Source organism: Pithys albifrons, chromosome 1, assembly GCF_047495875.1.
Source record: "Pithys albifrons albifrons isolate INPA30051 chromosome 1, PitAlb_v1, whole genome shotgun sequence".
In the NCBI taxonomy this organism is placed as follows: Eukaryota; Metazoa; Chordata; class Aves; order Passeriformes; family Thamnophilidae; genus Pithys; species Pithys albifrons.
The window spans coordinates 84,620,491-84,642,397 of record NC_092458.1 but is presented as its reverse complement, the minus strand read 5'-3'; the positions used below and the strand labels follow the sequence as shown (position 1 = coordinate 84,642,397).

The 21,907-nt window shown below is 38.0% G+C and overlaps 1 protein-coding gene across 2 annotated transcripts in view; it reads left to right on the top strand.

Annotated features, from left to right (window-relative positions):
* ACER3 (alkaline ceramidase 3) overlaps window positions 1-21,105 on the top strand; it is a 59,060-nt gene extending 37,955 nt beyond the window's left edge. For both annotated transcript variants that reach the window (XM_071557220.1, XM_071557229.1), the window contains exons 5-11: window positions 1,499-1,580; window positions 2,710-2,745; window positions 11,430-11,488; window positions 14,731-14,832; window positions 18,699-18,803; window positions 20,464-20,509; window positions 20,991-21,105. In XM_071557220.1, coding sequence (XP_071413321.1) covers window positions 1,499-1,580; window positions 2,710-2,745; window positions 11,430-11,488; window positions 14,731-14,832; window positions 18,699-18,803; window positions 20,464-20,509; window positions 20,991-21,044 — 484 coding nt within the window. In that variant the 3' untranslated portion in view covers window positions 21,045-21,105. The remainder of the gene's footprint in view (window positions 1-1,498; window positions 1,581-2,709; window positions 2,746-11,429; window positions 11,489-14,730; window positions 14,833-18,698; window positions 18,804-20,463; window positions 20,510-20,990) is intronic.
* The last annotated feature ends 802 nt before the right edge of the window (window positions 21,106-21,907 follow it).

Here is a 21,907-nt window from a genome sequence, read left to right as displayed (position 1 = left end):
ATATGATTTGTTCAATCACTGGGAAAATCTAAATGATAAATCAACTTGTTGCAGACAAAAAAAAAAGACTTTTTGCTTTTGAACATATCAAATATTCAGCTGTAGAAAATTGTAATGTTTTTGGTAAAGATTACTGGTAGCTTCCAATGGTGTTGGAGTGCTCAAGGACTAAACCTCTGTCTGTGGAAATAACCCTCAATTTGTGATTCATACATTAGTATGATTTGTACAAAGTCAGGACCAGAATCATAATGCCTCTCTTTGCAGGAATATTTCTTTGTAGCTCCTTATCTCCTGAAAATTGCCTTTGCATTTATTTTGCCTGATTTGAATGTGATTGGGAAAAAGGATGGAAGTGGTTATAAAAATCTGCCTGAAAAAGTCTTTCTTTTTGCAGTACTTGCAATATATATTATCTTCAAAAGCACTGAAGTCTGTTACTGCATTTATAGCTCTAATAAGATTCTGTGTATATATGCTTGGTGGCAATTAAAATCTTCAAAAGAATGAGCTATTGTGTAGTTCAGGAGGCCTTTAATGACTGTTTTGGTTTTCTTGAAGGCAGGTTGCAGGTGGTTCTGCACAGGACATTCCCTTGTACGCCCTTCAGTCCTGCTGGCTCTCAGGCTTCAGCAGGCCATTTTGCAATGTAGCACATTGTGCTGCCTTCAGATTTTTTCCCAGATATGGTTTTCCTTTGTTTCCTTTTATTCATTCATAAGTGTGTCTGTTCCTCAGAGTTTATAAACAAATAAAGATGTAACGTGGAGTTACACAGTCAGCTTCTTCCAGCCCTGGTGATTGATGATGGGCTTCTCAAAGTTCATTTTTGTTGGGTTTTTTTGGACCTTTTTTCTGACAGAGATACGGTCTGGGATGTGTGTGTATTTCCATCAGCACTGAGACTGAGGCATAATGCAGAGATTGTGAAGCTAATTTTAGTTGGTTGTTTTACATACAGGGAGCAGTCAGCTGATGTTACTGTCCACTGCTCCCAGTACCCCATCTAGCAAATTTACTGCACTGTGACTGTAGTGAAGCCATATACAATCTGCATTTTAACATACTTCTGGCATTCACTATTTTGTAAAGCAGTCCTTTTCCCGCACTGCCTTTAGCCCACAGATGAAATGATTTTTGATAGCTGTATTGCATTTTAAACTAATTTCTAATTTGCCATCCATTATCAGCCTTTAAGCACCTTCTGAAAACATTTCTGGTTCACAAACTCTTTTCTTAGAGTGAGTTACTTTTTTGTATATGCTTGAGCTTATTGGTGTTGGTTTTTTTTTTTTTTGCTCTAGATTTTTTTAAAAAAAATATTTATTGGTCAAAGTATGAATTTTTCTATTAAAGTAATTATAGTTACAATTTCCTGAAGTGCCTATGACCCATTAGGATCAATTTTCTCCCAAATTTTGTGATAATATACCAGAAAAATGCTTGTTTTGTGTTGTAAGTGATGAGTGTTACCACTCTCCTTTATGTTCTCTTCCAGATATGAATGTTTCAAGTACAAGAACACAGTCAATTATCCGCTTCTTTTCTTGTTAACAACATACAGCTTTGTAGTCAGCATAGTAAGTAACTTTTTCTAATACAGCATTTTCACTTGTAGGTTGACAGTTTTCCTGCCAGGGAAGGAATATTATAGAGGCAATACTGAGTCTTTGTCACTTCTACTCAAGAAAGACAAATTATTCTTTTGTTGGGAAAATGATGTGCTGGCTAGAGAAGCATGAAACCTTTCTATCTAAACCACTGTATAGAACAAATGAAGAAGAAAGCAATAATCGACTTGCTGGAGAAGGAATGTGAGAAAAACAGTCACTGTTGGTTTGTTATGAGACCTTGGACAGGCTGCATTCCTCACCCTCTCTCACTGGAATTCATCTACTGAAATAAGAATTGACAGACTGCAAAAAGTGAACTGTGATACCCAGTCTAGGATATTTACTGGTGTTCTAAAACAGCCAGAATAAAAAAGAGTCTAGCTGTTAGTTAAAATTCTACTCAATTTTTTGTGTCATGGCTTGTCTCCCTTTCTCAGTGCAATGTTCTCCCTTTATGAATAAACTTTGTTTTGTGCTGTCAACTGAAGATGGAATTTCCTTCATAATTTTTGTTGATAGAAACTTCTTTTTAAAAAAGTATTATTGTAAGTCTTCTCCAGCTGTTAAAATCCTAGCCTGCTCTCTTCTGTTTCTCCTACATTTTTTTACACTTGTGGCATGTTATGCCTAAGTTCTAGTGCCTTTCTCTCTTCAAGAGCATAAATTAAATGAACTTAATTAACAATTGAAAGAACTACTAGCTTTTTGTAAAATGAATTGAAATGTTCACTTCTTGTCAAAAACATTAGTAATAGCAAATCAAAGTAGAGTACATTTTCTTCTTGCAATGCATATTGAGAATATGTCTGGCAATTTCAGCATCTTAATTGTTTTTCTATGTGCTGCAACTCCATTAAATGAGAAGCCTAATGTTAGATGTTAATGTCTCTATTTGTGCATCTTAATTGAAAATAATTCCACAGTTAAAACCTCAGGTGTTTCTCAGAGGAAGCTTCAAATGTGTAATCAACTTTAATGGTGCATGGATAGGCACTCATTGCATGTTTCTAACAGAACAAGTCTTGGCAATATTTAGATGAATAATGTTACTATTGTTCTATGTTGCAAATTATTTCTCTTTTTTTAATCTTTCCAGGTTTACTTAAATTTGAAAGAGCCTGTATTCCATCAGGTAAATCTTGCTCTGCTGGAGCAGCTAATCTTGTTTTTTAAGTATGCTGTTTTAGTGGGATGTTTTACAGTATTTTATAGCTGGAAGGAAGACGAATGGGAAGAACAGTTTGTCTTTTGCTTTTTCTTTGAGCGTATTGCTGCCTGTCACGTTGCCATCCTCTTACTTAGAGACCTGAAAAACTAGAATGATTGAGTGTGTGTTCTGTTTTAGTATTTGACTCAATATTTCCCATTGTTTTCATCAGTGGCAAATGTAACAAGGTGTCCCTAAGGTGTATGTGAGAGGGAGGGTTTAATAAATCCTTTTCTGCTTCTTTCCATTAGCAACTGCTTTGAAACTATGACCTTGCATCATAACATGGCCTGTGTGACTTAGCACCATATTGTCCTCTCTGCTTTAACATATTAGTTAATTGGGTTTTTTAACTACTCAATTTTACTTCGTGTAATTTCAAGGTGAATTTGAACACAAAATGCCTTCTAGGGTTATACAGCAGACTGGTTCCTACAGCCTGAATGGCATGTTTGGTACAGGCTCCTTTTGTAGCAGCCCAGGAGTATTAATATGCATTCCCTGCCTCTGGGGATTGGGCTCATATCACTTTCCTCTTCACAGGAGGTTAGAAATGGTACTCGTTTCTGAATGCAATGGGTAGTTTTCCCTCACTTAGGATTTTTTGATTAGGGATAACAGCTGAAAAATTTCCCAGCAAAAAGCACTGAGCTCTTTGCAGGACAGAGCTTTAAAGCCTTAATTTGTGAAATTGGTAGTGCCATTGCTTGTCAAAATGTGCCTGCTGCATCAGCAATTGTAAAAAGGATATGTGGCTCCTGTTGGTGGATTAGTGATACACTGATCAATAAAATACATTCTCAGCTACTCCAAATAATCTCTCCTAGAAACATGAATTTTTGCTCTACCTGTAGATAAAAAGGAAACTTGTAGGATTGGGGATTTTTTTTATACTGTTAATTAAATCTTACCCTTTTTTCTCCCCTACTAACATTTCCAGCAGGAAGATTCTGGCTGAGATGAAAGTGGCAATTTCTGATGCTTTTACTGAGATGGTCATAACTGTCTTGAACGAATAGAGAGAAATTTTGTTAACAACAGTAACAGAATTTACTATTTTTTACTAACTTTTATTTCTTTAATCATTTATTTACCCAACCTATGTTTATTGCAATAAATACATCACAGACTCTGTATATTCCAGTTTGATGCATTGGCATAGATATTGTCCCATGTCTCAAGTTCTAAGACAATAGATACTATGACTTGTTGGGAAATAGGGGAACTCTAAATTGTTGCCCGAGACCAAACCTTTAATTTTTGCATCTATTTTTATTAGGTTCAGAATATGCATTCCCTGTTATAACCTATACACATGGAATCAATGTAGGGAATATTTGAGCCCATAAAAGTGCTAGACTTTTTACAACAACTCTTTGCAAATTGGTTTTTTGTAGAGAACATACAGTTATGGCCAAATTCCAAATGCTCAAGTCCTGTACTCATTTTTTCACAGTCTTTGCCAAATATGTTGTAAATCTTAAGGAAATGTTGCTCTGACTGCACAGCTAAAGCGAGGTTATTTTCTTAATTCAGAGTGCATTAAAAAGAAGTAAAATCATTTCAGTAATCATTTTCCATCCGAATGGATCACATGGACTTCAAGTAAAGTTAAATATGCTCATGCAATGATAGTTTAATTCACAGTCTTGGTCCCTGACTGTATTAGAAAGCAACATCAGGAGATAAAGCAGCATTTGATTCCTCTGTGTGTCTGTCCATGATCATTATAATTTGTCAGACTTTCAAAAGGGGGAATAACTACATGGACAACTTAATATTGTTCATTGTTTTAGTATGAGTGCTTTTTTTCCCTGAAAGGAAAGCAGTAAGAATGGAAAAGTGACTTATTATATTTAGCCTCATTTTTCCACAAATTATTTTCTACTTTGTCTTTCCAACTTAGGCTCATGAGTTGCTGACCGCCAGCAAGGCGCAGTGGTGGTTTCAGTTCATTATCCATGGCACATGACAACATAGACCAACTTCTTTTTTCTCCATCCACACATTGGAGATCTGTAAGGGTCGTAGTGCTTTAACTGTAGGAGTGATGAGATGCATATTTTGGGCAGCTGGAGGCATCACATCATTAGAAGGAAAAAACCATTTCCCTGTCTGACAACTGCTCTGCTATTTTTTGCCACCTCATCAATTAAATAAGATATCAGTGGCCTTTACAGGCATATATTGTTTATGTTCTAATCTCTCAGGCTAGAGCACTATTATTTCCTGATTTTTAAGGTGCTAAATACAACCTTACATCCCTGTTGCCCAGTTGTTTTTAAGGCAGCATCACTGTCACAGAAAACAGGTGTACCTCTCCCCTCTTTTTTCAGTCTGGCACACAAATTTACTCTCTGATATGAATTTGACTGGAGAGCTCAACAGGTTCAACTCAACAACTAATTCTCCTCAGAATTAGTTTTAAATCAGATTAGTTGTTCATCCCTTTTTACCACGTATATATTGTGCTTATACAAGAAAAGAAGTAGGGGAAGACCAGCTGCTGGTGTGGAGTGATCCACAGACACCCAAATATAAGACAGCCCTGGAATTAGAAAAAATAACCCCGGCAGTTAATTTTTTCAACTCAAGTGTTACAGTAAGTAGCCTTCTTTCTCATATGATGAGGTCTAGAAAGCTGTCACCTACAAAGCATTGTTTTCTAACCTGATTTGTTTGCTTGCTGCATACCATATGCTGACTATGCACTTGTGCTCGTAGCAATCAAAACCCTCATTCAGCTAGTGAGCCACCTTCTGTGAATAATGAAATAGATCTAAAACCCTATTTTATTTGCATAGTCATCTGCTGCAAGAGTTTGAAGCAAATTTTAGCAAACAAATAATCTACAGGTAAATGAAAATTTAGATTAAATAGCTGTATCTTCTACATTAGAAATGTGATGTAAAAACCAGACATTTCAGTATGTGGTTGTTGAGGTCCCATGAGAAACTAAGCAAATTGGAGTACTAGATCAGTATAAGAATTGCAAACAGGGTAAAGGAGTGACTAGTGAAAAATAATTAAAGGAGTTGATGTGAAGCCTGGGTTTTCTTGGGATAAGTAGTAGGACTGTTTCAGGAGGTTTTTTAAAAACCCGTAGCAGGAAAAAGAATAGTGTACTGATGGTATTTGTGATGATATAAAGTTCAGAGGCATTGCTGAGTGCAGGGGAGGAGATGAAGAGATAACTGGGAAACTTGAGGACTAGGTTGACAACTGATTCAAATGGAAGAGATGCACTGTTGAATAAATACCAACTATTATTCTTCTAAACTGCTCAACAGATCAGCAGAGGAGGGGGAGGAGTTCCTGGATGTTCACTGATCACAGCACAGTAATATGACCAGTGATATTTTGTTTTACTTTTGATAGAAGTAAAATACAAGTATTGCATTTATCAATTAAGGTAACTTTGAGTAAAAGGGAGATAGTAAACATGGCAGGAAAAGGTATTTCACTTGACTTGATAAAAAAATTAGTACCATTTTTTTCTATGTGTGTTTTAAATATACAAGTGCAAAGAAGAAAGTGAAATCACGATGAAATGTGTGTGTAGAGGTACATAGAAGAGCTTGAAACTGCATGAAGAATAGGTTGTATTAGGGCACAACTTGTTCAGACTCACAGGGCTCCCCTTTTTGGGGAATCTGTGTTGACCCGCTTTGATGTCTTACAGCCCTCCAGAGTCCCTCCTGCTGCTAAGGCAACAGTTAGTTGTAGACTTGTGGCTAAATATATTGTGCCTTTTAGTGGAATGTGTTCTTACTTTCTGTATTGCTCATGTTGCCAAGCAGTCTGTTAAAAATTACCTTTTCAGGCATAGCTTCACCACAGAGCTTTTTCTGTTTTGTCATTGTCCTGCTGAAGATCATATATAAATCTAATGAGTGACATTTCACTGTTGCATAATTGGCTTGGGTATGTCTTGCAGAGAGCAAGTACATCGTTTGTTCTGGCTAGTGTTTCTACCTGTACAGTAACTTCAGGAATGAGAAACGATATTCTGACTGTCCAAGGATTCAGCTCTACAAGTCATGGAAGGGGAACCTTGGTTTACTGTGGCAGACAGTGTTGCAGAAGCTCTACAGCAGCAGTGACTTGTGTGTTATTTTGCTGTCATGTACATGCATCTGAACAGGGCCAAAGCAAGTGAATCTGAATTCATTCATTCAGGACCTTTCAAGGCATCATGTAGTACCTCACAGTCATAACTGCTGAGTTACTTGGTGTAATAGGGTGGGTTCTACAGTTGCTGGAAGAATGAGGCTGAGCACCATAGAGAGTTCAGGAAAAAAAACCAGTATTTTTATTAACAAGAGTGACCAAATAGCAAGAACCCAAAGAGGAGGGAGAGAGAAAGAGGGAGACTATAGTACCAAGCCCAAATGTGTAAGCACCCCAGTCACCAAAGAGTTACTCGCGTAAGGTTTTTTTACCAACTCAGGACACTCCCCCAAAGGCAGGGGCTACATCTTCTAAGCTTTGGCAGACATCAGGTGTCCCTGCTGTCTTTTTGGGGAAAACAACCACCAATGCCAAGAGCATGAGCCCTCTCACCTTTTTTATTGAGCCTCCTGAAGACGTCTACCCAGGGGGATGAGGCCTCCACCCCGCTGGGAAGAAGTCACAGACCCAGCTGCTCACTCTTGCTCACTCTTTCTTTTTCCCTCTTCCCCCTTGCTCCCCTCGCCAATAGCTCTCCTCCCAAGGTAGTCCAACAAATAGAAGAGACTCAAGTAACTGGTTTATGCAGTCTGTCTTCAAGGACAAAACTTTCTTTTATCAGCTTTTGTTCCCTAGAACTTGGCAGGAAAAGGATAAATCTTTTCACAGGTGGCAGTGGCAAAAACACAGACCAAAATGTCAACAGTTTTAATTCCTGATACACTTGGTGTTTCAGTATCATCTCGGGGATGGTCCTTCCTTCTTCTCTCACCTCAGATTTCTTTTCCAGAAATCCGAAAACATGTAGAAATCACTTTTCTCTTTTGCAAATTACAAAAACAGTTTCCAAGTTCAAGTACTTAGGCTATCCTGTGATAGCTGGTTGGTGTATTAATAGATAAAGCAGTGGTTGCCAAGAACCCGAAATCTCTGTGGTTTCCAATGTGTATACTAGTATTTGAGGCTGATAAATTCAATTTATTACCCAGAAGGAGCACAAGGCCAGGAACAGTGGAAATAGCAGGCTGTTGCTGCTTTCTGTACTAGAAGGGTAGATGAAGAACCAGTGTTGTATGCTCTGCCCCTTAATGTGGAGTACCAAGCTCTGACTTCCATAAGTGAATCTGTATGATTTGCTTAATTGCCTCCACATCAAAAGTGCTGCCAGACATTTAGCCCTAAAGTGTATACTTTCCATTTGTGAATTAGAAGGATGTTCTTTGCATTTGGCCTGCTTATCAGGTAATCCACTGTGTAGTCATCTGACATTGGGGTTTTCCCCAGTTGCAAAGGTAAGGGCTTCAAAGCTGAAATTTGTGCAGCTTTATTTGCATCTGAAACAGCAAAGAGGGAACTGTCTAGTGATAACAAAAGATTTTGGGATTCTGCTGTTTCCTTTAGTTTCAGTTGAAGTGCAAGGATGTTCTTTGGCTTACAATTTAAAGGCACTGTGAGAGAAAAGAGCAGAAAACTTGCCTGAGTTTTCATCTGTCGCTTAATGATGTGTTAGTTGAAGAAGAAGAACAAAAGGAGCTGAAGGAATGGAAAAATTTGAGTTAACTTGAATAAGGTGGGGGGGCTGTTGTTTGGGTTTTTTCTCTTTTTTTCTCTTTTTTTCTTTTTTTTCTTTTTTTTCTTTTTTTTCTTTTTTTTTTTTTTTTTTGGTAATATTGTACTTTATCCTTCTTTGGGTGGATGGATAATGCCTAACAAATTTTTACCATGATGAAAATAGTAAATCCATGGTTGGCAGAGGAGATAAAGTAAGCCCTGCTCCCTGGAGTATGAACTAAATTATGCAGCTTGGTGTACAGCCCTCTAGTAAGAAACAGGTGTAGCGAAACGTGCAGCAAACAGTCTCAGCATATCACCGAAACACTTCCTCGGTACTCATCTTCAGCGTGGAGGGTTGGAGCATGCAGAGCAGAACAGTTTGTTGTTCCAGCTTTTCACAGGCTTTTAAACACAAACATGTTTCATTGCTAACAACCTGGTTGGTGGGGGAGCAGAAGAGGCAAGAAATTGAAGTGTCAGCTGTGGGCATGTTTTTCTGCAGTCACTGCAAGGTTCTTTTTGGTTTTTTTCCTTCCTCTGTCCGTTAAGACTGTCCTCTTCTGCAAGGTATTAAGCAACTCACTAGGAAATACCAACCCACAAGCTCTACAAAGAAAGCTTCTAGGCTTTTGCTCTTTCCTGCTTTTAGCAACTGCTCAAAACAATAGAGTTTTACCTGGGCTTTGGGCTACCTGTGAGATCTGTGTCTCTTGCCATAATCTGACACTATTTAACTCCTTGTACAAAGAACCCAAGAGTAATTTGGGTGCAAACATAAAGGCGGTCACGTAATGTGTATGACTGCAGTTTCTCTTCATGGATAGGTTTTTCCCATATCTCTGCTGCAGAGGAGTATTTTAGCAATGGAATATGCAAGGAGGAGATAGCAAAAAAAGGGCATCACACTGCAATTTGAATTCTAGAGGAGCCTTTCTGTGAGTGTCTTCCTATGTGCCATCTCTTTCTTAGAATAAATTACTGGATTTGATTAGAAAAAAATAAACAGGCTGTTTTAAATGAGGCTTGTGAATTAAATGGCGTTCAAGTTTAGCATTTAGTCTGTATTTGTTATATGGTAGGGTCTTTTATGGCAAAATGTCAGGAATGAAGAATTGCACCAGCATGCAGCATCTACCACACCTCAGTGTTCCTCTTTCTACATTTAGCTTGGTGCTGATAAGCATTTGATCCTAAGGCTATGTTTAGCAGGTTTTGTTGGTTTTCTTTTTTTACTGATTTATGTGCTGTACCCCAACAAGGAGACTGGAATTAACCAACAGATTTGTATAAAGTACAAGCCAGAACCAATTAGCCTTTCAAATAGTTTTGCTTTGTTTAGCTCTGTAGAGCAGAACACAAAGTGGTACTAATTTATTTACTGGAGTTCTCTGATCTCCCTCTGAATGCATATAAAGAGCTGCTGTGCTGCAAGACTTTGAATAGTCAGTATTGGAACTTACTTTACCTGTTGACAAACTTAAGGGCTCTGTTGTCTGTCTTGTTCTTTATAGATGCACTGATAATATGGTGTGTGGTACTAACCTCACCCTTCAAGCTAAAAGGAGCTTGCAAATTTTCCTTTATGAACTTTTGAAAGGCAGGTTTCACTTTGCATTATTACAGCTACCTGTTTTATGTCAGATGACAAGACATATGCATGTGCTTACAGGACAGTAGTACCCAACTGCCCCAGTTACAGCAGAGTAAGAGGCAGTCCTTGTCTCAGAGGCAACACAGTCTAAAAGAAGGAAGGGTATAAGGAGGTCAGTTGAATGTGGTAAGGACACTAGTTTGTAAACATGCTTCTGTGAGGTTTAGTGGCTTTTAAAAATAGCAAAGATTTGTAATTTTTCTCTTTCATGCAGCATTACATAAGAGTTTACCGGAAGCAAAATGAGAAAGGTTAGACAGTGAACAAAGAAGAAAAAAACAGCAAGGGACTTGTGGACCACTGGAGAGAGGCAAAGAGCAAGGCACAGCTGCTTGGAACAAACTGCCTTTTGGCAGGAGGAAACTAGTGTTCAGAATAAAAAGTGTGGAGAGTAATTGAATGTCAGCAATGTCTAAAAATCCTTCCTGCTGCAGGGGCTTCTGCATCACTTCTAAGTCATGACTGACTACATTTTTTCTTTCCTTTAGTCTTTACATCTTAGAGATTGTGTTACATGGATTCTAAGTTTGTGATTAAAAAAGGAGAGTGATTTAAAGATCATGAGGCAGAAAATAAATGATTACTTTCACTTTTTATATATGTCAGGCAATTGCACTCAAATTCATCAAGCCTACAGTGAGCCAGATTCTGCTCATGAATCTTCAGAGCATGCAGCCTTCCCACTATATAATGAGATTGGATCCCAACAATCTGTAATAGTTCTTTGAAATGGTTTCTGAAAAGTTTCTTCCATATTGAAGCTCAGTATGGGCATAGTGCATATTCTATTCAAGTGTTTGCATTCAGGAAAAAAATATTAATCAGGTATCAATAAAAGAAGTACCGCTTTCAAAAATGGGTTTAGGTGATGCTTACAGAATCCTGGGCTAAAATACGCAGACAGAGATGACAGGAGTTAGTTACCATTCTTGATTTCAGGATGCTTTATGAGTGCCATCTAGTGTTAGCTTTCTGATTCAAAACAGTGAAACAGTGGTTTTACACAGCTGATTTTTCCTCTAATTGCATAAAGGCCATGGTTTATAATCATACTTTTATTTGACACTTTATCGGAAAGCTTTCTGGAGAGGAAGTTAGGAGGAATACTGCTTTCTTGAGATTAAGAAATCAAAAAAACAACAGAGGCTTCAAGATTTTTTTTTTTTACTCTTGTAGTATTTTATAAGGTCTCTTGAATCCAACTGCTGAATTTTATCTCATTTTTTACTTCCAGGTCATGTATGGAACACTAGTTTCCATTATAGTTCTACGATCTGTTTATATAGTATTATGGTAAGTAACCATTAAATTCAGCATTATAACATAGTATTTTTTTTTTGTGGGCTTAAAAAAAAAGAAATTATAAAAAAAAGATTGCCAATGGCAAAATTTCTTTAACTGGGTACATACTGCTAGCTCATGAGCTCTGCTTGGTTCATAGAGAATGGCTCATCACCTGGCACTTTTTGAAGCCACTGGGATAACATTTAACTGTTCACTGCCAGCTGTCCTGCTGGTGGCTTCAGCTGCTATCCTGGGACTTCAAGGGCAATGGAGTTTCTGTGCTCATAGTGCTGGGTAATGTGAAATCTCTTGGTGGTGTCCAAACTCAAATGATGATACCTGGGGAGTGGCAAAACTGCAGAGCAGAACCATCACTTAGCGATTTCTGTTTCTCTTCCCTGCTCAAGTAGTTGAAATTCAAATGTAAAAGATAATAACACAGAAGGTTAAATGATAGTTTTTCTTACAGTTTGGTCTGGATAAAGTTAGGTATATATTATGGAAATTAAAATAAAAACTGTAACAAACAAAAGGCATTAGAAGTGTTACGAGATATGAGAAGCATTAGAATCATCAGAGCACAGACTTGGTAGGTAAAAGGGAGGAAGAATTGAATGAGTATTGGAGTAAGCACTCCTGGCTCTCAAGGGCTCAGTTCATTGTCCATTTCTGTCTATGCCCTGTGAATTGTTGGTCTTCTTGTGTATTTGGAGATTGCTTCTGAAAATTACTCCTTTCTTTCTACTGTCATCATTCTAAATGTGCTTTTTGTTAAACTTTGTTTTGAGTTCCACAGGTATCTGTTCTGGAACACAAGCGAAAATTTAACAAAATATGTAAATTAAAGTATCATAGAATCACCAAATATCCTGAGTGGAATGGACCACAAGGATCAAGTACATTCATTGAATTGTCTTACATTTGCGATTTGAATTCATATCATTGTGCTTTTCCCAAGAAATTCCCACAGACCAAGTGCAAACGTTCACAGACTTTTATTAAGCAAAAAGAACTTAAAACTGATATGGTGTTGCAGTGGTAGAAACAATCATCAAATTAAAGGCACTTTTAAAACCCATGAACTGGAAGTTTGAATTCTAAACCAGAGATCTTAAGTGATATTACATTAATTCGCTTCCAAGGGGAACGAAATTGAACCAAATTCAAGTCATTTTAATTTTGTTCTTGTTCAAGGATTGAGCATAGTTCTAGTCACTAGATCAAATTTCTTTCTCTGTGTGTAGAAAAACTCTTGGGCCTGCTATTTTTCTAGTTCTGCAAATTCCACACAGTTGTGCATTCCCATTATTTCCAAAGCATTTCATAGTCTTCTGTCTTTATCAATAATGCCACCATCCTCCCTCCCAGAGTACCATTCATTTTTTGTCTCCAGCAAAGTCTGTCTCTGAAGTTCCACCTGCTTTTTGCTTCAATTTTAGGCGTCTAGAGTGTATACTTTTAATTAGCTTGATCACTTCATTGCAACAGGGGCCTACAAAGACTTGCTTCCCCCATTTGGTTATATTATGCAAACTGATAAGAAAGTTGGGATGGGGAGAGAAGTTGGTTTAAACTACTTTTAAATTTTAATTAAACTACTACTAATTTTAAATCAGTTCTGCTAGAGAAGCTGTGCCAACCTGAAGGTACCTTTTCTTTTCTCTAAAATTCCTCTCCAAGCACAGTTTTGGATTCACTTTCTCTGCATTGCTAGAACATATTCCTGTATTTCCTTCAGTAGTGCTAGCACTTGTCCACCTATTTCAGCTTAAATATTGACCCTGATTTCTGTTTATTTTGTTTCTTACTTCACTTCCTATCACTCATATTTCTTATTGCAGGGCTTGAAGTCTCAGAGTTTAGAGTGAAAATCTCAAAGAACAGCATGTTATTCCTTCCAGGCTACCACCGCATCCTGTCCTCACCGTTTATTCCTTGTCCTGCCTGTTTCCCCCACACCTGTCATCTCTTTCTTGATCTGCTTCCTTCCCAAGATTACAGCTGGGCAAATGTTACTCTCCGTTCACAAAGCATGTTCCTCATTAATAAGTGATGCCAGTCTCTTTCTCATTCCTTCACAAAACACTACCGTTTATTCCCTGAACAGTTCCAGCTTAATTACCTCTTTAGCAGCATGCCTGACATACTGTTGAGTGCTCTTTTATGTTTTGGTCTTGCTTATGTCTCTGGAGCACTGAGTTGGGAATATTACAGTGTCATGTACTGCATAGTGCTCCACACATTTATTAGATAAACAAGTAATAGTTTTGCTAGTTTATATTGGCAGTGCATTTGTGAACATGTACAGCTCGTATCTGGTTAGCTCTACCTGTTGTGTTTTGAAAATTTTGGTTCCCAGTGCTCACAGCTCTGACGTGTGTGCTGTGTGTGGCACACACAGTGTAGGAAAAAGCAGCTCAGGAATGCATTTTCACCCAGAATTTCAACTGTGCATTTGTGACAGTTAAAAATAATTTGAACAGTATTTCATGGCAACCTTTTAGGGTTACATTTTGGGTTGCTTTTGGACTTGCCTTATTAGAGGGAAAGGAGCTTTCCATGTAGAAGTTTACAATTCCATGGTCCAACCTGAATGTAAACAGGGAGAGTAAGTTAGTAAGTGGTGCACTTCCTTGCATCTGATTCTTCAGTGTGTTTCCCATATCTTAAAGAGGACTTTTTATTTCCAAAATTAAATTGATATTTTTCTATTCCCAGTAGCACTCAGCTCTAAAATATAAGTAAAATTACTGTTTCCTAATAACATTCATTTGGTTAGTTGTTGGTCATGGTGGTCTATGTTCACAAAGAGTAATTTTGAAAGACCACTAGTATAAGATATCATCTACTGGAAAAGAGCCTCTTCTTTTGGGAAAATCCTAATTTGTCCCATGGCTTCTTTTTTTTTTTTTAATTGAAAGATTATACATGGAACTGAATAATTAGTGCCTTTTAGCCAACATCAGTTTTCCCACTTAATTGTTTCATTAGGAGAGTGTAGTATTTAGGGAACAAATTAGATATATTGACATAAAACATTTAAAAGAACAGTCTCAGAGAATGTGAAGTCAGGAGAGAGGAGAAGTAAAATACCATAATTAAATAGATGAAATTTGAAGTTATTATTTTTTCTTTTGGCGAAAAAACCAAATTGATAAAACATTTTATTTATATATAATAGTATTTATGTATGTTACACACTGCCTTTAAAGCATTCTCAACTAAACTTTGCATTATTTCTCTCTCTCTAGGGTATACCCGTGGCTTAGAGGCCTTGGCTATACATCTTTAACTGTATTTTTAATGGGTTTTTTCCTCTGGAATGTGGACAATATTTTCTGTGATAAATTGAGGTGAGTATTTTTTTCACTTTGTCTGGATAGGTCTTTGTCTTGGGTTGAGCTGGCAAGATGCTAACTGCCCAAGTACAGAGTTAAAGCTTCCCCCCACCACCACTGCCCTGCTGAGAAAAGGGAGGAAAAGGGGGAAAAAAAACCCCTTCAAACTACGTTTATGCTGAAAGTAACTATATATATTTATAAAGAAAAGAGAAAAGTAATACTAAAATATAACACACACACGTTAGAAATAACAAGAAATAACTTCCCATTCCCCATCAAAAAGAGATTCTATCACTCTAGATCTATAAGCACTTTAAAAGACACCCAGCAAGAAACAGAAAGTATAACAACAAAATGTTTCTACTTCCCTGAATTCGAACAAAAGGCAAGTAGCGACAGCAGCAGCAGGGCCCAGACAGCAGGACAGCTGCGGCATGTCCTACCTGTACTTCAGCCATGATGAAACTGGACTAACACCTCCTACTCTTGCACTCATATCTTAAGTTTGCGTCATCTGGTATGAAATATCTCCCTGGTTACTTAGTGAGGCAATACCTGTCTCTCCCAATCCACGCAGACTCCCTGAGCCTGCTAATTTGAGGCCTAACTAAAACCACCACACTCTTAATAATCTTTTAGTATAAAGATTTGATTTTGTGGTGTATATTTAATTTCCTCTTGTGTTACATATGGTATGCTGCATACAAAACATCCGTGAGGGTTTTATCCAGTTTGCTCATAATTAGATTCATCACTCAACAGGTTTTTTATTTTAATGTCTTTTATCCATTAATAGATTTATTTTCTGATATTTCTGTCTAACTTCAAATTAAACTGTGAGAAGTAATGTCACTCAAGTAATTTTGAGAATCTGTGGCTTACTAAAGCCTTCTGTTTACACTTAATCTCATCTGAATATGTTTTTACCTTGCTAGTTTGGTTTTATTTCTGGTTTCTGCTCTTGCCATTTCCTAGAAAAATATCAAAAGCACTAGTTCTGCACACCTATTACAATGTATATGTTACCAATAAACAGCACCAAGTTGTGGTCCGTGTGTTCTGCCACAAACTGGAGGAGATGGGAAGGTTGATTCCAGCATCCAGAAAAATACATTGCTGGCAATTTGAAACACTGTTAGACCTCTGAATCTGTGGTGTACCTAATTGTCCTAGTAGGTTGCTTTCTCAGGGCCAAATAATAGTATGCTGTAAAGAAGTCTAGAGTTTTCCTTCTGCTTTTGGCTCTGTAGATCCTGCACTAGGTTAGGCCAACTGAAAGTTAATTCCAATAGAGTATTCTTGAATTTTTTTAATTAATATAATACATGGTGCCTCATCCCTAGAAGCACTTGATAGTGATGGGATAGAAGAGTTATTTGCAACACAAGTGGCTTGGTATGCAGTTACTTTGAAAATATCGGCATCCAGGTTGATTTTTGCAGCTGCCTCACATCACTGGTGAGCTCATAACCCACAATTCACCAAGCCTGCGGAACTGCTGTGGGTCTTTGGGGCTTTTGAACTGGTTCCTAGGCCCAAAAATTACACCGGCTGCCAAGGTACTTTTTTCCATCCTCATTTTCTAAAGAGAATAAATGCTAGCATACTTCCTGTAATATTTGTTAGGTTATGGTGCTGGAAAAAAATAAATATGATTGTTTGCTAGCTGTAATCAGACATTTGCAGAGCCTTGGATTTCTCCCAGTTGGATCATTTGAACCTTTGGAGAAAATGCATTTCAATTCCTTGAAATTTTTTGTTTTCTAAAGATGTAACTTGCGAATCATCCACCTATCTGCTCTGGTTGGTTTTAAAGTTTAAAATTGGGTTTTAGTTCAGGGGTTTTTTTCTATATTTCATAGAATAATAGAATCATAGAAACAATTGGGTTGGAAAAGACTTCTGAGGTCATCAAGTCCAACCCTTGGTCCAACTCCAGTCCCTTTACCAGATCATGGCACTCAGTGCCATGGCCAATCTCAGTTTAAAAATCTTCAGGGATGGGGAATCCACCACCTCTCTGGGCAGTCCATTCCAATGCCTGATTACTCTCTCTGGAAAGAATTTTTTTCTGATCTCCAACTTAAATTTCCCCTGGTAGAGCTTGAGCCTGTGCCCCCTTGTCCTATTGCTGAGTGCCTGGGAGAAGAGACCAACCCCCACCTGGCTAGAACTTCCCTTCAGGAAGTTATAGACAGTGATGAGGTCACCTCTGAGCCTCCTCTTCTCCAGGCTAAACAACCCCAGCTCCCTCAGCCTCTCCCCATAGGGCTTGTGCTCCAGTCCCTTCACCAGCCTTGTTGCTCTTCTCTGGACCCGCTCCAGCACCTCAATATCCTTTCTGAACTGAGGGGCCCAGAACTGAACACAACACTCAAGGTGTGGCCTCGCCAACACAGAGTACAGGGTAAGGATCACTGCCCTGGTCCTGCTGGCCACGTTATTTTTGATACAGGACAGGATCCCATTGGCCTTCTTGGCCACCTGGGCACACTGTTGGCTCATGTTGAGCTTCCTGTCAATTAGTACTCCCAGGTCCCTTTCTGCCTGGCTGCTCTCCAGCCACTCTGTGCCCAGCCTGTAGCGCTGCAGGGGGTTGTTGTGGCCAAAGTGCAGGACCCAGCACTTGGCCTTATTGAAATTCATCCCATTGGAATCAGCCCATCTCTCAAGTCTATCTGGATTCCTCTGCAGAGCCCTCCTGCCTTCCAGCAGGTCGACACTCCCTCCCAACTTGGTGTCATCAGCAAATTTGCTGATTTGCTCATGATGGACCCAATTTCATTAAATCTGGAGTTTATTTTTTTTAAAAAGAAAAAAAAATAAGAATAAAAATAGCAAAGCAAGATCTCTAGCACTTGGTTTCCCTGGCTGGAATTTGGCCTTTGAAATTTCCTTCCATCCAGAGGCTTGGAGGTTGTGCCAGGCTGACAACACAACCAGTGTGTCATTGCTGAGCTCACTGAATTGAAGCTCTGTGCTAATATTTGTGACTGAATAGCTGTAGTTCAGGATTTAGTCAGGGACTGAGCACTATAACATCAAACCTTAAAGCGTTACAGAAGCTGCAGATTTTTCTTTCTTAACATATGCAATCACTGTTTTCCCTTTTTTGTTTTGACTGAATGTGAAAAGACAAGCAGGTGCAAACATTTGCTCCACCATCAACCAAAATAGGTGATATCTGCAGAAGCCTAGTGAGTGGGAGAAATCAGAGCAATGTAATTCCTTCCCTTTATATCTTTACCTCTATCCCTTAGCCCCTTCACAAGTAGCTCACTCCCCTAACTGCAAAATACAAAGCTTCTTGTCAGAGTATTTCAGACCCTCTACTTACACTGATTCCTCACTAAACACCTATTTTGTCCCTGTTTTAGAGTCCAACAGGGAAAGGCAAGTTAAGGCCCCGTGAACCAGGGGAATAGGTGGTGTGATTGCCACAGGTGAAGTGCTGATGTCTGATAGATCCCATTTTCTCTCTCGGATCTTAAACTCAGTGTTTCATCCTACAGGCAGTAGTTCATAGGGGTTTGGGGGAGGAGAATGGTAGAACTCATGGTAGAATGGTAGACTGTGGGATGCCATAAATGTATTCCCTGAAATTTGAGTCCAGAAGTAACTGATCACTTATTGTATAAAGAAGTGTGTTCTTTCTTTAAATGTGTAAGAAAGTCAGTGTGCTGATATCTTTCTGTACTGGCAGTACAAGGTATAACTGCTGCTGACCTGCTGAAAGCCTGATCACGTGAAGCCTCACCCTTCAAGCATATGCCTGAGATATGGAAACAATAATGTGTGATCTGAGAATCAAACACTGTGATTTGAGATTGCTTAGCTTGAAAAAAATTATCCTGTTGCATGTGATTTCTTTCTTTCAGAGCACTACGAGAGAAGATGCCTCCTGTGGTGGGAGCTGTCACACAGTTTCATGCATGGTGGCACATTCTCACAGGACTGGGTTCTTACCTTCATATCCTGCTAAGGTAGGAGATGTTCATAAACTGGAACTGGATATTCTTAAAGAGATCTTAGGAGTCTTCACATGTTCATATGTACTTCAGAAATTGTATCATCCAGAAGAGCAGGAAAATGACTTGTTAAATGGGTGCGAGGTTTCCTTTCCTCTGCAACTGATATAAAAACTCCCTAAAATCATTTTATATTCTTCAAAATGTAATCACTAATCTTTAAATAGTCAGTTCTTCAAGAAAATGTAATTTAGAAATGGGAACCCTTTGGCAGTTAAACTGGAAAACTATTTGACATTATAATAATTTCAGAATGTAAGCCATTAATACCTGTCTGTTCTTGAGCAGCAATCCTAAAGTATTTAAATGTGTTTAAATTTAGAAGCATAACTAATGTTTTTGATAGACACAGTCACTCCTAATACCTAGATGTCATCATGCTGTAGTGCAGAAGGGTGATGGCTGAAGTAGTAGAGCTGTTCCCAGAAGGGCAGGATATTAGTTTTAGGAGGAGACTTGGAGCAATAAGGTAAGTTAGCAAGTCTGGAGTCAGCAGATGTTTATCTCATTTTTGCTCTGTACCACCATCTAGTGGAACCAGGTACAAGAAGAGAATTTAAGCTGAAGTCTCTGAAGAATTTCTGCAGTTGATTCATCATATAATGAAGTAATATTTTACCATGTAACCATAACTTGAGAGAATGTTTGTTTTACAAATACATTCTATATAGTTCAGGAAACCTGATTATATATAAATTTTTTTACATCCAGCATGATATTCTCCTTTTTAGTCAGACGTTAAAATACCTAGTAAAAGGAAAATGCAGAGAAAAATAAGTACAGTTCCAACAGTTGATCTGATAGCTTTTGTTTTATATATATATGTATATATATACATATATGTGTACATATGTAGATGTATATATACATATATACCTTTAGATACATATGTATATATAAAATATGTCAAGGTATATGGAAAACAGTTGCTTCATTTTGACTGACAGGTTGTCTGCTGGCCTATAGACCTTGAAATAATTTTTTTAAGAGAATTCCTTACAGAAATCAAGCAGAGGCAAGGTTTTTCCAACATGCAGCACATAAAAATACTTTGGGTTGCATCCTCTAGCTCTTGGGGAATGTGCAGATGTTTGATTTCTCTGTGTTACCCAGTGAACTATATGCTTTCCCTGAAGTAGTTTCCTGAGTAGTTTTCTTAGCCACACAGTGGCATCATCTAGTCCCCTTTAAAAAAGTGAGTTCATACACAGAAAAAGATCTTCTGAGAGAAGCAAGTGTCTAAGAACAAAAATGAGAGAGAGAATCAAGCTATGTTGCTTTTCCTCCCTTTTACATCTGCTATACTTTGTGGTAAAGTAATTAAATTTCATCCTTCTAAAATGAGAGACTTTAGTCCCTGTTTGATTTTTCTTCCCCCTCTGGATTTCATTCTTTCTTCCCCTATAAGTTATAGGGTAAATTAGTTTGCAGAGTCTTTAGAGGGATTTACTGTAAGGTAATGTCTCCTAATCTGACTAAATCTAGAATGAGTAGCTCTATGATCACAGAAACAATAGTTTTCTAGTTGGAAAAATAAAACTGGGATTAGTACATCATTATTTTATATGTTGTTCTATACATGAAATTTTAAGCATGCTTTTTTCCTTCTCCACAGTTTATACACAAGGACACTTTTCCTGAAACACAGGCCAAAGGTGAAGGTAAGCAAACAATATTTTGTGTACATTAATGTGCATTTGGATATCTTGTGCTTCGAACTTGTGTTGGGGATCAATAATTATGCCTGTTAGGAAATGCAGTTGCAATTTTCATAGAAATACAGAATGGTTTGGGTTGGAAAGGACCTTAATGATCATCTAGTTTCAACCTCTCTGCCAGAGGCAGGGACATCTTCCTCTAGACCACATTACTCAGAGTTCCATCCAACCTGGCCATGAACACTTCCACGGTTGGGGCATCCACAGCTTCTTCGGGCAACTTGTTTCTGTGCCTCACCAGCCTCACAGGGAAGAATTTCTTCCTAATATCCAATATAAATCTACTTTCTTACACTTTAAAGCCATTACCCCTTTGTCATTACTTTATTTTTGATAGTGTAATATGTAAAGTGTTTGCTTTCTGATCCAAGAAACATAATATTCCAAGAAATCTTTCCCCTCTTCCTATTTTTTCTTTTAACAGTTTGTTTTTGGAATATGGCCTGTTCTTCTTGTGGAGCCACCCAAGAAGCTTTGACTGAGACCTGGGCAGTCGCATGAGATCACCTAGCCTGCCTGAATAAAGAGTTTCAACAGTTTCTGTGGCTGAAGTGTCAAACTTGTGGATCGATCTGAGTACCATTGCTATAAAAGGACTTCTCTGTGTCACTGGCCCAGTCGGCCAGAGCAGAGCAATGAGTTGGCACACTAAGGAAATAGCGTTCAGTACAGCTTTATTCTAAGTTGTTAAAACAAAGATTAAGACACAATATTTTTATGTATATATTGTATAGCTTATGATATTGAGGTAATATTTCGTGCTGGTCACAGAAAACTAACCATTTTCAAAGTGAATTGCATACATTTTTTCATTCAGTTTTATTTTCTTTCTGTGGTCTAAACTAATATTAGTAACTGAATGACAAAACTAGGCCATTGATGGCCAAGCTAAGCATTTTTGTGGCCTATAGTGAACTGAATGCTTAACCCAAACTACTTTAATCTTGCACTTTTATACAGTTAATGAAGTATATAATGGTTGGTTTAGGGCTTTATTCTGTTTTGCTTTTTCACAGCCTCCTTTGCAATTTATATTTTAAGCAAAATGGTTGTGATCCCTGTGCCATTTAGTTCATTTCGTACCAAGCTTTTATCTTCTCTTTAGTCCAACTGAGACGGTCATCATGGAGGATGTTCCAGGGTGTGACCAATAGAAGACACTGAAATGGCAAAGCCTTATCAGGGTTCTTTTTTGTATCTGGAAACTGAATTCCTAATTTGTGTGATTCATCAGGAAACTGTAGAGTGACTGCAGAAACAAAAGAAACGCTCTTTTTTTATTTTTTGTAATTACTACTTACATACCTCCCTTTTCTATTCCTGCTTTTTTACTTCCTATTT